This window comes from Primulina eburnea, chromosome 1, assembly GCF_022965805.1.
Source record: "Primulina eburnea isolate SZY01 chromosome 1, ASM2296580v1, whole genome shotgun sequence".
NCBI lineage: Eukaryota > Viridiplantae > Streptophyta > Magnoliopsida > Lamiales > Gesneriaceae > Primulina > Primulina eburnea.
In genome coordinates, this window is record NC_133101.1 from 60,365,716 (window position 1) to 60,383,401 (window position 17,686).

General features: G+C 39.4%; 1 protein-coding gene across 1 annotated transcript; it reads left to right on the plus strand.

The window, feature by feature from the left end:
* Positions 1 to 3,564: 3,564 nt before the first annotated feature.
* LOC140836272 (LRR repeats and ubiquitin-like domain-containing protein At2g30105) lies at positions 3,565 to 17,154 on the plus strand. The gene is given in 10 exon segments (XM_073201666.1): positions 3,565 to 3,855; positions 3,961 to 4,055; positions 4,371 to 4,532; positions 5,169 to 5,279; positions 5,382 to 5,482; positions 6,208 to 6,345; positions 14,873 to 14,921; positions 15,558 to 15,623; positions 15,741 to 15,860; positions 16,708 to 17,154. Coding segments are annotated over 10 exon segments (1,092 nt in total). The 5' UTR covers positions 3,565 to 3,719; the 3' UTR covers positions 16,822 to 17,154.
* The last annotated feature ends 532 nt before the right edge of the window (positions 17,155 to 17,686 follow it).

Below are 17,686 nucleotides of genomic sequence, written 5' to 3' on the forward strand. Positions count from 1 at the left end.
ATAAAAGAGAGTCACAATACGAACTCACATATCTTTATCTATGAGATAAGTCTTTACGATGAAAAGTAATGTTTTTGAGATAAAATAATAGTAATTTTTTTTATGTGTCGAATCGGGTCGAAAACTCATCTCATGTGATTTAGTTTGATAAGAATTTGTGTGAATAAGAGGTAGTTGAAATTGAAATAGAGGAGTTGCTCTAGACCATAGTAAGTGGTAGTTGGAAACTTGGAACGTTGTGTGCTGCTGGATAAGGTATTTTGAAATATTCTCCTACTAATATATGTTGGCTCTTACCAATTTGTATTGGCAAAAACTTGTGTGAGACGGTCTCACGGGTATTATTTGTGAGACGGGTCTCTTATTTGGGTCACCCATGAAAAAGTATCGCTTTTTATGCAAAGAGTATTACTCTTTATTGTGAATATGGGTAGGGTTGACCCGTCTCACAGATTATAATCCGTGAGACGGTCTCACATGAGACTCACTCATTTGTATTTGTATTGTTCAGGCGCATTCTGAATTTTATTTTTATATTAACTTTCTGTTGATTTTCCTATTATCTTTGTCGAATAATAACATTTTTTTAAACGCTATTTTTTTAACGTAGGGCCCTATAATTAACTATTCTTCAATTAGTTTTTGAAGTCTGAGATAAAATTATGATTTGATCCAAACTTAATTCAAAACTTAATAAAACTGATATATCAATGGCGTTTTGGTGATTATTTATTTATGAAAACGCTGTATTTTTATTTTATTTTATTTTATATTTTATCATTTTTTTTTGGTTTTTAAAACTAATCGTACAAAACACTAAAGACAAAAATTTGAGTTATCCATGAAAAATATTATTTTTTATGCTAAGATTATTATTTTTATTGTGAATATTGATAGAGTTGACATGTCTCATAGATAAAAATTCATGAGACCATCTCACAAAAAACCTATTCAATACTAAATATATACACCTATACTAGTATGATTTGAAATTTTAAGAATAATTATAATGTGGTATTATAACGGTTGGTACCTTTTTTTTTTTTTAGAAAAAGGCGTGATGTACTGAGTGGCCTATAAAAGTGCGTGTGCGCTTTGCTATGTGCAAAAAAAATGTGGATCTTTATATGTAAATAAAAAAAATATTAAGTGTTACGAATTTATATCCGTGAGACTCTCCATGACTTTCTCTTGAATTCTCAAAATTTCTACGCTCCATCTCCGCGGGAGCAGAGAACCTGCGCTATCTCTGTTGTGCTACCGGAAGCTATGGCTACGCTCCATCCTCGTGGTGGCAGAGAACCAATCGCTGTCTCGCATGTGCTACCAGAAGCTCTGGAGAAGTCGTAATAGGAGAGCAATCATCTTGGGGTGGGTTTACAACTTAGATGCTTTCAGTAGGATTGAACGAATTCATATCTGGAGCGAAAAATAATATTTTTAATATAGAAATTATGTTTTTCATTGGTCATATCGAATAAGATATTTGTTTCACAAAATTATTATATAAAACGATATCAGATGAGAATTTTTCTGTGAAAAATATACCATCTTCTTAAATCTTGATTGGTTTATCTAATTGGATGGCATTGTGTAATTAAACGCAGTTACACAAAATCTAAACATAAAAACTTACACCATTATCCACAAATATATTGTAATTGATATATTTTTAATTAAAAAACTATATCTCTAATTATGCGTACTGAAATTTAATGGCTGATCTAAAAATTTTAAATTTAGACTTTTCTATACTCAATATAAGCCTGGTGGTAACTAAAATAGATTTTTGTATAGTTTTAATAATAAATGATATTAAACTTGATTTTTTAAAAATATATACAAATATATAGGCATCCAAAATTCAACATGATTCTTATTAATATTGTCAAATAGGTCAACCTGAGGCGAGCTGAGTCAGCCTGCCATAAACCCGTCATCTGTCGTACCGAGACATTGTCTTGGCGGGTTTATAAATTCTCAACTCAACCTAAGGTAGGCTGCAGGTTAGGTGGACCAAGCCTGTGAGGTAACCTATCAAAAAATGAAAAGTACATATAATTCATTGAATTTGATTTGTAGAAAAATCTTAATGATTTCACCATTTTACATGTTAGCCAAAGTCATTAAAATGAAAAATCCAAAACTTTCACTACATACATACATACATATATATATATATATATGTATGTATGTATATATATGTATATATTTCTTCTCAACCTGTGGGCTGTCGGGTCCGCCACGAGCCAGCTCACACGGGTCGGAGGTTTAGGCGGGTTGACCCGTGTCGTGCTCGGGTTGGTCGTGGGTTGAGAAGAAAAAAAGTTTTTTCACATAATAATTTCTCAAAATATTTTAGCAGCTTATAAATTTGATTTAGAATTCATGTACGTTATTGGGTGGGAAGGATATGTTCATGATTCAAACATGTTGATGATGTTTTATCAATAAAGAGTGGATCTCATGTGAGACCGTTCATGGATGACCCAAATAAGAGATCCGTCTCACAAATACGACCCGTGAGACCGTCTCACACAACTTTTTGCCATCAATAAATAATGGGCTTTAAAGTGTCACGACGTATTTTTTCATCATATATGTTATTTTTTATATTTTTTTGTAATTTTTAAGATTATATATGTTATTAGTCGGTTATTTGATTATTAAAATATGATTTGATAAGTAAATAATTTTTGTTAGTGGATGGTAGATATCCAGTCCGACGTTAATGCTTGGCTCATTTTCAAGGTTTGCACTATAGTCTCCAAGAATTCACCAACCAAGATCGTCTATCTAAAGATGCAAAAGATTTGTTGAATTTTTGTTATACTTATTCGAGGAATGTTATTGAGTAATTATTTGATATATTTAAATCGCGATTCAAATATATTCAAAACAGTTATTTCATTTCCACGCATAACACAAGGGGTTGTATTAACTTGTGCCCGACTAAACAATTTTCTTCATAAGGATAATCGTTCTGAATATTTTTTTTGTTGAACCGTATAGTAAAGTTTCATCATCTTCATTAGAACAAGTTTATGAAGATACCAATTAACTTCGATAAAATATTTGACACTCAAGAACAACAACAAATAAATTCTAATGCACGGAAAGATGATATGACCAATCAATTGTAGATCGATGTTAATCATAATGCCAACAACCAACATTTAAATTTTTTTCAAGAAAGACTAATTGACATAAAATGATATATTTTACAAACGTGTTGAAATAAACATGGCTAAGGTTTAAATTTGGAAGCGAGTACGTGTTTTTAAGGGATGTAGTTGCTGCAGTCATTCAATGGATTGGCGTGAGATGTGTAAATGCTCGAACTTAATACAACAGTTTCCAAACCAATCATTGATAATTAGAGATGTCAAAATGAAGTAGATTCGATTCAATTGATTCGTCGTGTCATATAAAATAGTTTGTTTCGAGTTGACGATCATAGGCCGACTGATCCAACCTCTCTGATACGAGCCGATCCGGCCCAACTCATGAAATTACATCTAAAATTATTAGACAAGTCACCTCATTTGAAATAAGTAGGTTGTGTTGGGATCGTGGACCGACCCGCCACCTTAATCCCTTTCGGCATCTCGTGACCAATTGGCCGCACATGCCTGTTATCGGACACACACTCAGACACATTGGCACGCAAGCAGTGTTGGAGGAGAGTGAAAGGTTAAAGCAGTCGGGGTCGTAAGAAAATGAAGGTGAATGTAAAGTTCAGTGGCCGATCCATACAGATTGAAATCGCCGCAGACTCCACTATCAAAGACCTCAAATCTCTCCTTCAGCCGCTCACCAATGTCCTCCCTCGTGGCCAAAAGCTCATCTACAAAGGTTTTATTTATTTGTTTTGCCGTATTAGATTTATTTTCATCTGTTTGTGGAACGTGGATCTGCTAGCTGGGTTCGATACGGTTTCAGTATTTGTGCGTTGTTCAGGAAGAGTTTTGCCTGACGAAGTCACCGTGGCGTCGGCGGAGATCAGTGATGGATCCAAGGTCATGCTCATGGCGTCCCAGGGCCTTCACCAAGGGGTATGCATCTCAGAACGGTGTTAATTGATACCTCCGTGTTCCCTTTTTTTTCCTGGAATAAAGTGGTGGAGAAGAGTTACTAAAGTTTCTATCAGTAAACAATTACGCAAAAAGAAAAGGTCTTCAGTTATCATTCTTTCATGGTAATTGATTTGGAGATTCAAATTGAATTGATTTGGAGATTCAAATTGGTGTTGAGTTATGATTCTTTCATGGTAATAGATTTGGTGATTCAAATTGGTGTCGAGCGAAGTAAATTGATGTTTTGCTTGGTTCGTTAACTGTATGTATGTTACATCGGTCCTTGTTGAGCAGGATGGTCCGATTTAAAAGGAGGCGGTTGTGGTGCCCAGTGTCAGAATGCTGGCTGATACAGCTGATAGAAAAAAGAAAGTAAGTGGGGATTCGGTCAAAAAGAGCCAAGTTGAACGGTGGAAGGCGATCGGGGTTATTGCACTGGCTGATTGTGGTCTCACGGTACATATATGTTATTTTTAATGCGGAACTAGAGACATCTTGACTCAATTGTTTATTTCTGAAGATTCATTATCATTGGATGCATTTACCATGAATAAATAAATTGTTTTATCCATCTTTTTTTGAAACATAATCATGGTAAGTTTATTCATCTCTTCATAAGATTTAAGAGGAAATCTCGATGATATATAATCTAGAATAATGTCGAATTACTCCATCAGGCATGGATTTTGTTGAAATGTTTCCCTGAATAACGATGAAAGAGTGTAGTTGGGAGCATTAAATGCAAATATGTCCATTGTGTGGAGGGATCAGGATCATATGGTTGGATTGGATTCTTTAACTTGGCAAGTCATTTAGCCAAGTGGTTGAAGTCGGCATAAAATGCTATTTGCTGAAGGGTTAATTATTTTTTATACAACTGGAGTATTCACCTATTTAGTTCTGGCAAATTCCGCCCTACATGCTTTGGAAACTGTCAATTTTGTTCATTTGTTTCAAATTGAAAAAAAAAACGTGATTTCGCAAAATTTTGCTTGAATTTACAATAAAGTACTTTAACTGATCTTCATTTCATTTAGTATCATGCTTATATCAGTTTATGCAAGTTCACACTTTTCTATTGGGATATGCAAGACAATACCTGAAGAAGTATGGACTTGTAAACCTTCCGCTAGAGTCCTTGATTTGAGCAACAATTCATTGCATGAGGTGCCAATTGCAATTGGCTGCTTAAACTCTTTACAGGTCAACAAAACTTTATTTTCCCTCACCTTCAAATGCTTGCTATAAATTTATCAAGGGCTGTGCTTGTTCCTTTGCCTCATTAATGTACTCACACTCCTGTAGAAATTGCTTGTTAGTGGAAATCATTTATCGGACAACTCTGTAAAGTGGGAAGGAATTGTATCTCTGAAGTCTCTAACTGTTCTATCTCTGAACCAAAACAAGTACGTGTATTCATACTATCTGTGTTTCACGGAGTACTATTTTAGTAATTTTGGTTCCTCTATGCTTGATTGCTTGCATCAGTAGATTTCTATTATATTTTGTGCTTTTCATTGTTCTTCTCAGTTTCTTGTCCTGCTTCTCTTGTGGTTATTATCTTAGATATAAAACAGCAGACTATGAAGCAACGGCTCTACGGTGGAGAAACACCTGTAGTTTTTTCTAAGCTCTGATAAGAAATGAAAACTAAGAAGATATGAAATTGATTTCATTAATTCCAGAATAAAATTTATTTACGTATCCTCATACTCATCCAGCATAATGAAAGAGTACAGCCTGTGGAAAGAAGGGGAAGGAGTGAAACAGATCATACAGATCAACAATGAAGGGGAACTCGGTCATATTTACTTTAGGAATCAAAGTAAAACCAAAAGCTTGGGTGTGCAATCTGCCGGCTCTATGAATATTTAGTATTTCTACTACCATTAATTCTTGCAGCATCTCATTCAAATTTATTTATTTTTTAAATACGGGAGGAAATGTTGTAGTAGCTTCATTTATTTATTATATTACACGAATGGTTTCTCATATTAAAGGAAAGTGATTTTTTTGTTCGCTCCTCCTCAGTTATGTATTTGTTAAATCTCTTTTTGAAATTTTCTTTTTATATATCTGGTGATTTTGTTCGGTTATTCTAAAGGTTTTTTACTTCTTTTCCTTGATCCAGTTTGACTTTATTGCCTTCTGAAGTTGGTGCTTTGACATGCTTGAGGCACCTTCACATTGCAAACAATCAGTTGATGTGCATCCCATCTGAAATAGGTCTTCTGACAGAGCTTCAGGTTTTAAAAGCTGAGAATAATAGGTAAGCAGCCCAAAGCCCCGAAGAACCAACTGAATTATATTTGGCTATTTATCTGTTACCATTATTCTTGAAGAATTAATTTGATGTGTTTCTTGATGTTATTCTGTAGTGACCCGTTCCAGAATCACCTACTAATCAAGATTTAAGCATGCAATTAACTTAATTAATTACAATCAGAGATAATGGCGGAAAAGGTCAACAAACGATAGATATACAACCCAATCGAAGTCCAGAATAATTCAAACAACAATAAATGGTACAACTGTCTCGAAACAAAGCAGTACTGATAACTAAAACAAATGGCTACTCAACGTCCTCCTCCTCCTCCTGAGCCATCCAACCTGAGATCTGCCCCGTGGAAGTGGGGTGTCCAAGATAAAGAAAAACGAGGACGTGAGCGATAAGAACGCCCAATACAAAAGCATGAGTATACAAGCCTATATGAAATGCACATGCTATGATATGATACCAGGGTAGTCAAGAAACAGGAGTCACAAAAGATCTCAATATGCTCAGTCTAGAGGCGCCAAGTGGATAGTGCCGCGCGGTACTCCTCTGGGTCACTGCATCCACTACAAGATCAGACGTGGACCTAAAATGTCCCGGATCACCGAAGCCCTCCGGACCCGTCGGCCACTGTGTACTCTCGGTGTCCATGCGTCCACAAGACAGGGCTGAGCGGCCCCACAAGATATAGCTTATCTCGAAAAAGATACAGCTCAACAATAAAGGCTATCTCGAAAGAGATACGGCTCAAGATGAAATGCAACATGCAGCAATAAGCGTGACATAATAGCATGCATCATATGACATATATCAATGCAGCAAATAATCATGCAACACATATAAGAATGTATACTCAACCAGGATATCTCGGATAGTACTTTCGTACCTCTAGTAAAGCAATCCTAGTCCACAGGAAATCCTATCAATCGGGTCTAGTCCGTCGTCAGCCCTGACGATACTGAGCTCCCTGACTGCCCTACTCGGACCGTCGGCTTGCCCGGCTGCTCTGTCCGGGCTGTTCTGTCCTTCCCGGGTTGCTCTTCTCTTTCTGGCTGCTCTTCCCTTCCCGGGCTGATCTTCCCTTCCCGGGCTGCTCTTCCCTTTCTGGGCTGCTCTAGAGAGCTAAAACTTGCATTTAAACACACAGTACCCCCTCCACAATGAGAAATCCCATGGCCTATTTATAGACCTCAGCTCGGAACTTACCTACATGAGCGTGTCAACCAAATCCCATGCATCCGGACATCTGTCGCTAGGCAGCATGCGCAAAGACACCTCACCTTACATGCATGAACGTGTCCAACAATTACCATGCACTTGACACCTGCCCGGCAGGCGTGTCAACCAAATACTAAAACTCAATCGACACCTCGGCTACACCTTGGCTTACTCACACGAACTCTAAAGCCAAATTACACATGATTTACTTAATTAAAGATACTTAATCATGTTTATTTAAATAAATAGGATTCGGGCTACTACATTTTCCCCCACTTAAAAAGATTTCGTCCTCGAAATCAGACTAGAAGAAGAACGAAACGAAATCACAGCATCGATAAACAGCTCAAATACTGTTGAATACAACCGATGTTTGGTTTACAACGGAAAAACACATATACATCCATAGTACAACTACAGTACAACTCAAAAGAGCTCTGGATGCTCTGAACGCATACGGCTCTCTAACTCCCAAGTGGCTTCTTCAGTGCCTCTGCGCTGCCACTGAATTAAGACAAGAGGAATGATCTTATTCCGCAACACCTTGTCTTTTCGATCGAGAATCCGAACTGGTCGTTCCACGTAAGACAAATCCGAATCAAGTTGAACTTCAGAGGGATGTAAGATGTGAGACTCATCTGCTACATATCGTCTCAACAAAGATACGTGGAACACATCATGAATACTTGATAGGTACGGCGGCAATGCAAGTCTGTAAGCCAAATCTCCCACGCTTTCCAATATCTCAAAGGGACCAATAAATCTTGGAGATAGCTTACCCTTGAGACCAAATCTCAAAATCCTGCGAAAAGGCGAAACTCGGAGAAACACTTTCTCACCTGGCTGAAATTGAAGGGGTCGACGCTTGGTGTTCGCATAACTAGCCTGTCGATCCTGAGCAGTCTTAAACCGCTTCTTGATTACTGCAACCTTATCAATAGCTTGCTGGACTAACTCTGGTCCCTCAACATGTCGTTCCCCAACTTCGTCCCAGAACAATGGAGTACGACAACGTCGCCCATACAACGCCTCAAATGGTGCCATACCAATACTACGATGATAGCTGTTGTTGTACGCGAATTCAATCAAAGGCAAATGATCCTGCCAAGCGGTTCCGAAATCCATAACACAAGCTCGCAACATATCCTCAAGTGTACGGATAGTCCTCTCTGTCTGACCGTCGGTCTCTGGATGATAAGCCGTACTCAAACTTAGTGAAGTACCCAATGTTGACTGGAAACTACCCCCAAAATCGTGAGGTAAAACGAGGATCTCTGTCACTAACAATACTGACTGGCACTCCATGCAAACGTAAAATCTCTTGAATATACAATCGAGCCATACCATAGTTGTCAAAGGCGAGCGCCTCTCGCCTTGAGGCGAGAGGCGCCACCAGGCGTGGGCGTTGCGCCTGGGGCCGTCCCAGGCGCAACGATTCACAAAGGCGAGCCCAGGCGCTCTCGCCTTGAGGCGAGAGGCGCCACCAGGCGTGGGCGTTGCGCCTGGGGCCGTCCCAGGCGCAACGATTCACAAAGGCTCGCCCAGGCGCGCGCCTGGGCTCGCCTTGGAAAGGCTCTCGGGCTCGCCTTAGGCGCACTCAAGTTGCTTTTTTTAAAAAACAAATTCAGTAACAGAGAAGTTGCATTTTGAAAATGCAACTTCTCGGTTTTTTTTTAATAGCAACTTAAAATGTAAAAGCGCAGACCAACCCCAAACATAACTTCTCAGGATGATTGAAGAATTTTAATTGTGTTACTTATTGTTATGAACTTATCAATTATTTGTTGTTTTGTGTGACATTGCGACTTAATTATTTCATATTTTAATATATTATTCTAAGCTAAATATATTTTTTTAAAAAAATAAAAATGTGCGCCTTGCTTCGGTAAGGCGCGCGCCTCGCTTTGCGCCTTGCGCCTCAGGCTCCAGAGCCCTTGTGCGCCTCGGTGCGCCTTGCGCCCTTGACAACTATGAGCCATACGATCGAAAGTGAAATCACGGTTATATGGCAGAAAATGAGCAGACTTGGTGAGTCGATCCACCACTACCCAAATAGCATCACTGTTCCTCGAAGACAATGGCAAGTGAGTAATGAAGTCCATCGCGATATGCTCCCACTTCCATTCAGGAATAGGTAAGTTCAACAATAATCCTCCCGGTCGACGGTGCTCTGCCTTAACCTGCTGACAAACTAGACACTTGGAGACAAACTGATAAATGCTGCGCTTCATCCCTTTCCACCAAAATCGTGTCCTCAAATCTTTATACATCTTGTTGCTTCCCGGATGAACACTCAACTTGCTTCGATGAGCCTGAGACAAGATCTCTTCCCTCAAAGTATCATCCTCTGGTACTACAACCCGATTAGACAAACACAGAAGACCATTAGATTGATAATGGAAATTGCTATCTCCACCAACCAACCGAGCTAATCTCTGAGTCTTGAGATCAGACATCTGAGCATCTCGAATCCGAGTGAACAAAGTTGGCTCAGATAAAATGGTAGCAACACGAATGCTTTCCATACCTTTCCGATGTTTGAATTTAAACCCCAACGAACAACAATCCTTGACAGCACTAGACATAGCATTGGTCTGAAGTGCAGAGGCTCTCACCTTGCGACTAAGAGCATCGGCTGTGAGATTCGCAGAACCTGGATGGTACTTGATCACACAGTCATAATCTTTTAGTAGATCCATCCAACGACGTTGTCTCATGTTCAGCTCAGCCTGAGTGAACAGATACTTAAGACTCTTATGGTCAGTAAAGATTTCAAACTGAACACCGTACAAATAATGACGCCAGATCTTTAGCGCAAACACAATAGCAGCTAATTCTAGATCATGAATAGGATACTTTTCCTCGTGAGATTTTAATTGTCTGGAAGCATAAGCGATCACATGACCATTCTGCGTCAACACACACCCTAAGCCTTGAAAGGAGGCATCGGTGTAAACACTGAAACCATCAGATCCTGACGGTAACGCCAAAACAGGTGCAGAAGTCAGAAGTCGACGAAGCTCTCTGAAACTATCTTCGCACTCAGATGACCACTCAAATGGAACATCCTTCCGAGTAAGCTGCGTCAATGGTCTAGCTACCTGAGAGAAATTCATGATGAAGCGACGATAATACCCTGCCAGACCTAGAAAACTACGAATCTCGGCCACTGTCGTCGGACGTGACCAATTCAGCACTGCCTCAATATTGCTAGGATCCACAGAAACTCCTTCCTTGGAAATCACATGACCAAGGAATACTACACGATTAATCCAGAACTCGCACTTACTCAGCTTAGCATACAATTGCTTCTCGCGAAGAATCTGCAACACAATCCTCAAGTGATGGGTATGCTCTTCCACACTGTGAGAATAAATCAAGATATCGTCGATGAAAACCACAACAAACTGATCTAGAAAATCCCGAAAGACTCGGTTCATCAGATCCATGAACACCGCTGGCGCATTTGTCAATCCGAATGGCATAACTAGAAACTCGTAATGCCCATATCGAGTACGAAATGCAGTCTTGGAAATATCATCATCCCTGACTCTCATCTGATGATAACCCGATCGCAAGTCAATCTTGGAGTAAACAGAGGTACCCTGAAGCTGATCGAACAAGTCATCAATACGAGGTAATGGATACTTGTTTTTGATCGTCACACGATTCAGCTGGCGATAATCAATACACAATCGCATCGATCCATCCTTTTTCTTGACAAACAAGACTGGAGCTCCCCAAGGTGAAACACTCGGGCGAATATAACCTTTATCAAGAAGATCCTGCAATTGCTGCTTCAATTCCCTCATCTCTGACGGAGCCAGACGATAGGGGGCACGAGAAATCGGTGTAGTCCCTGGCATTAATTCGATGCCAAATTCCACATCTCTAATCGGAGGAAAACCAGGAATCTCATCTGGGAAAACATCAGGAAACTCACAAACCACTGGAATATCATCTGTACCAACACTACTTGTGGATGAATCAATCGCATAGATGAGGTAGCCTTCCCCGCCCGACTCTAAAGCACGACAGGCTTTCAGAGCAGATACCACTGGCATCGGAGGTCGCGCTCCCTCACCATAGAAAAACCAACTAGAGCTCTCAGTCGTATGAAACTGAACAAGCTTCTGGTAACAATCCACAGTAGCTCGGTAGGTAGTCAACAGGTCTATACCCAGAATACAATCAAAATCTTCCATCTCTAGGATCATAAGATTCGCAGTCAACTCGTTGCCCTCAAAATCTAAAGGACAACCCATCACTAGACGCTTTGCTAACACCGAATGACCCATCGGAGTAAAAACGGAAAGAATGACGTCTAGAGAAACATACGGTAACTTATGACGCTTAACAAATCGTGCGGAAATGAATGAATGTGATGCTCCGGTATCAATAAGAACAAAAGCAGGAATACCGCATAAACAAAAAGTACCTGCTATGACTCTCCCTGTCTCATCTGCAGCCTGATCCTGATTCAGCGCATATACCTGACCTTGGGCACGAGGTCGAAGATTTGAACCGCCCACTGCCTGACCTTGTGTCCTCTGCTGAACAGTCGTCTGAGATCCGGAACCAGATCCTGCTCCACCTCGCAACTGAGGACAATTCTTCTTAAGATGACCCATCTCTCCGCACTGAAAACAAGCTCCCGCGGCTGATCGGCACTGCTCCGATGGATGGTTCTTCCCACAATGCACACAAGAAACCTTCTTCTTACCAAAGCGAAAAACACCGCTAGACCGAGATCCAGATCCAGAAGAAGAAGAACCTGACTTCTTGAAAGACTGAGATCGAGGGCTCAAAGTATTCGGAGGTCTAGAAGAAAGAATAGACCTACCACGCTGGAGACTGATCTCTGCCTGGCGACACCGGTTCACTAACCCATCATAAGAAGTAGGATTATCGCAGACAGTGACTCGATCAAAGATCTCCTGGTTAAGACCCTGAAGGAAATGGTCATACTTGGTCTCAGAACTGCCACTAATATGAGGAGCAAAGGGTAACAACTCGAAGAACTTTTGCTGATATGCATCAACAGACATACTCCCTTGCTTAAGATTCAGAAGTTCAATCGTCTTTGCCTGGCGAAGGGCTGGAGGAAAATATAGCTGCATGAAAGCTGCACGGAATTCGGCCCAAGTCACCCTACCCTGAGCCTGGACTATCGGCGCAGAAGTCGATCGCCACCACTTGCGCGCACGGCCCTCGAGAAGAAAACCAAGGGTCTCCATCTGCTGCTCTTCGGTGCATTGGAATGCACGGAAACAACTCTCCATGCGCTCTAACCAATCCTCAGCAACATCGGGAGTCTCACCACCGACTAAAGGCTTAGGCCCCATCTGAATGAAACGGTGCATCTCAAAACGCCTAGGCCCATCACGACGATGACGATGTTCACGATGACGCCTACGATCGTCCTGGTCACCCCAACGACCTACACTCCCCTGACTACTCTCATCACCAAGGTGGTCAGCCATCGCTACAAGATAGAATGGGGAAACATGGTAAAATGGTCAATGGAAATCCCAAAACAGAATCTATATCCCAAAATCATAAGCATGCTCTGATACCATAAATGTAGTGACCCGTTCCAGAATCACCTACTAATCAAGATTTAAGCATGCAATTAACTTAATTAATTACAATCAGAGATAATGGCGGAAAAGGTCAACAAACGATAGATATACAACCCAATCGAAGTCCAGAATAATTCAAACAACAATAAATGGTACAACTGTCTCGAAACAAAGCAGTACTGATAACTAAAACAAATGGCTACTCAACGTCCTCCTCCTCCTCCTGAGCCATCCAACCTGAGATCTGCCCCGTGGAAGTGGGGTGTCCAAGATAAAGAAAAACGAGGACGTGAGCGATAAGAACGCCCAGTACAAAAGCATGAGTATACAAGCCTATATGAAATGCACATGCTATGATATAATACCAGGGTAGTCAAGAAACAGGAGTCACAAAAGATCTCAATATGCTCAGTCTAGAGGCGCCAAGTGGATAGTGCCGCGCGGTACTCCTCTGGGTCACTGCATCCACTACAAGATCAGACGTGGACCTAAAATGTCCCGGATCACCGAAGCCCTCCGGACCCGTCGGCCACTGTGTACTCTCGGTGTCCATGCGTCCACAAGACAGGGCTGAGCGGCCCCACAAGATATAGCTTATCTCGAAAGAGATACAGCTCAACAATAAAGGCTATCTCGAAAGAGATACGGCTCAAGATGAAATGCAACATGCAGCAATAAGCGTGACATAATAGCATGCATCATATGACATATATCAATGCAGCAAATAATCATGCAACACATATAAGAATGTATACTCAACCAGGATATCTCGGATAGTACTTTCGTACCTCTAGTAAAGCAATCCTAGTCCACAGGAAATCTTATCAATCGGGTCTAGTCCGTCGTCAGCCCTGACGATACTGAGCTCCCTGACTGCCCTTCTCGGACCGTCGGCTTGCCCGGCTGCTCTGTCCGGGCTGTTCTGTCCTTCCCGGGTTGCTCTTCCCTTTCTGGCTGCTCTTCCCTTCCCGGGCTGCTCTTCCTTTTCTGGGCTGCTCTTCCTTTTCTGGGCTGCTCTTCCCTTCCTGGCTGATCTTCCCTTCCCGGGCTGATCTTCCCTTCCCTGGCTGCTCTTCCCTTCCCGGGCTGCTCTAGAGAGCTAAAACTTGCATTTAAACACACAGTACCCCTCCACAATGAGAAATCCCATGGCCTATTTATTGACCTCAGCTCGGAACTTACCTACATGAACGTGTCAACCAAATCCCATGCATCCGGACATCTGTCGCTAGGCAGCATGCGCAAAGACACCTCACCTTACATGCATGAACGTGTCCAACAATTACCATGCACTTGACACCTGCTCGGCAGGCGTGTCAACCAAATACTAAAACTCAATCGACACCTTGGCTTACTCACACGAACTCTAAAGCCAAATTACACATGATTTACTTAATTAAAGATACTTAATAATGTTTATTTAAATAAATAGGATTCGGGCTACTACATATTCTCTGTACTTGCTATTTTTACTTTCTTACAAATGCATTTACCTATCGTGAAATTCATCTCTGATACTCTAGTCTGTTTTTACGTGGAAAACATGCCTTGATTTTTTATTTTTGTTTCTCAGGAATTTTCAACTGTTTGACCATAACCAGCATAGTGTAATACAAATCAGATAACTAATCTTAAAAAAAACCAGATATATAGTGCTTTGATCTTGTTTTAAATAGTGTATGTGCTTTGATCTACAAGTTGATACATCTTGTTTGTTGCAGGCTAAAAAATATTCCACAAAGTATAGGGGGATGCATATCTCTTGTTGAAGTATGACCCCTCACTGTCCCCTCTTCGATATTTTGTTTTCCACTTCTATATTTTTATGAATTCAGGAAAGCTATCATGGTTTGTTTTTGTTATTATCTTGTGGATTGTGGTGGCAAAATAGATTGTTTTTATTGCGGTACATGGACACTCACATAAATGGTTGCTAATACACAGCAACTCCGTTGTTTTCCACTTTGAATTTTTTATCATGTTTTATTCAATCCAACCGTCCCAAATCAGCGTCAGCACGAATTGGTCCTAAACATTCGTAATTTTGTCCAGAAGATATCTCCCTTTGTCCCTCAAAATCGTGTTTCTTCATCCTCCCTATCCTTAAATGGATTTGATTTGATAAATAATCTGGAGAGTGAATTTCAAATGACACTTGAGGGTTTATAATTATTACCAAATTGAAAGGATGATAATTGAAATCCTCTTGATTAAATTTAGACATAGTTTCAAATAAGTAAATCAAAATGTATCCTTAATGATTATACCCATACCCAATTTTATTTGATGGATTTTAGGTTGGTTTGGATAGACAGATGACTTATGTTACCAGTACACTCGGGTTAAAACTAATCTGCTCTCTGAAAATTTAAAATGATGATTCGATGGGTTTAATTTTGCTTTCAGGTTGATCTTTCATGCAATCTCCTGATTGAGTTGCCAGAGACATTTGTCAATTTAAAGAGTTTGAAGGTCTGACATTTTGTTATTATTTCGTTCCATAATAAAAGAAAGTCATCTAAAAACTTTGAACTGTGAAAAATTTAATTTTTGGTTGTTTAATTGTTTTTTGTGCTAACTTCTGTGTAGGCATTGTATCTCAGTAACAATGGAATGAAGTCCCTACCCAGCAACCTTTTCAGAATGTGTCTGCAGCTTTCGACTCTGGATCTTCATGGAACAGAAATAACCATGGATCTTCTTCGCCAGGTGCAAAGCACTTCCAGCTATACATTCTTTTGTTTTGACTATGATCTTACATCAATCTCCTTTGAAATGTGTCCAGTTTGTAGGAAATCCTGTGACTTATTCTTATGATATGAACTCTATTCTTAGTGAAGCATGAAGAGTACCCCAAGAGTCACCTAAAAGACCACTCGTCTTCTCAAAGCCCAGCCTCCTAATGTACACGTGCCTGCATGCATACATAAGTGCACTAACCTTTTTCCAAATTCTCCAAGAAATGAAAAACAATTTGTTTTGTTCATTGTTCTTTTCTTCGAAATGGTTATGGTGGTTGTTTCAGAGTTATGCTAGTTACATTCCACGATTTTTTTTCTTTTCTCAAAATTTTGATTACTACTCTGTCAAATGGCTATTTTGAAATACCATCCTCACAATCTCAGCTTGTCTCTTTTTTCCAAAAAAAAAAAAAAACTAGTTGAGCAGAATACTTTCCACATCTTCATCTATCACAATAGTTTGTCAAAGAGTGCCTTACTTGACGTCTTTTCAAAAATCCTGCGTCCTTCATTCTCAAAATTATTTGAAATTCAAGTTCTCAAATCCCAATCACAAGAACCTCTCCTAAACCCTAAACCTCATGGAGTTGGCTGAGGTCATCGCCAAAGGGTAAGGGGTACAGGTTAACCTTTGTTGTCCAAAAGTACGACAAAGTCCCACTAGTCATCTAGGTTCAAATATTTCAACTGGCGACTATCGAAGGAATTAATCTCAAACGAAGATAATGCTTCATATTGGTCAAATATTGAGGGTGGAATATGTGTTTACTTTTCTTCTATACTTGTTATGATCATGATAATACCTCCCTTCGCAGTTTGAAGGTTGGGAGAGTTTTGATAAACGTCGACGCTTAAAACATCAAAAGCAACTTGATTTTCGAGTCACTGGATCTGCTGAATTTGATGAAGGTGCTGACAAGAACTGGTAACAAGCAGCAGTTGAGCTCGGAAAATTGCATTTTTATGTAAAACACAGAAGATGAATTTAAACAAAGCAATTGTTGGCTGTTTGCTGCGTTAGAGTGAAAATCCTTAGTACAGATAATCAGACATTCTATCCCCATTCCCCTACCTCTTTCATAGTTTCCACTTCTTTTAATTTACCTAACATGATCATTTTATTTCCTGCATATCTTGTCAAGAGTCAAGACCCGAGAGAATGCTAAGATCAAATATGGCTTGGTTTTCATCTCTTATTTTTTTGGTATTTTGTAGTGTTTACTCAAAAACAAAACATAAGGAAATGTGATGCACAATTTTTATTTTTGTTGTTGAATTCATATGATTCTTAATTTTGTCGTGAATAAAAAAGTTTATGATCCCAGCAGCTTGGTGCCGCTGTCATTGGACAAAATTCAAAATGTAATGAGTGAATAATGCCATTCGTGGGAAACTTGTGAAATAGTTGTGATTTTTTAATATTATTGATTCGATGAAAATACTTAAAAATGTTGTGTATTTCAAATAATAAGATTTTAAATTCTTTTCATTCCTTTCTTTTTCTTTTCATTCCGTTTTGAAATGTGATTGAAAATCAAAATTCATACCAATGAATAATTGAATTATAACACCGAAATGAATGTCATTTCTTAAAAATAGAAATTATACAAGTAAAAAAATTAATTTTTATATTTTAGATTTGTAATATAGATATGTGTTCATCTTTTTCACTATTTATTATTTGTATTTAAACATGATAAGATGGAATTTATATCTTCTGATTTTAAATAACTGATTCTTTTGTTTCAATTATGATGATTTATTATTTTTAGTCATTGAATGTTTTTTTTTATT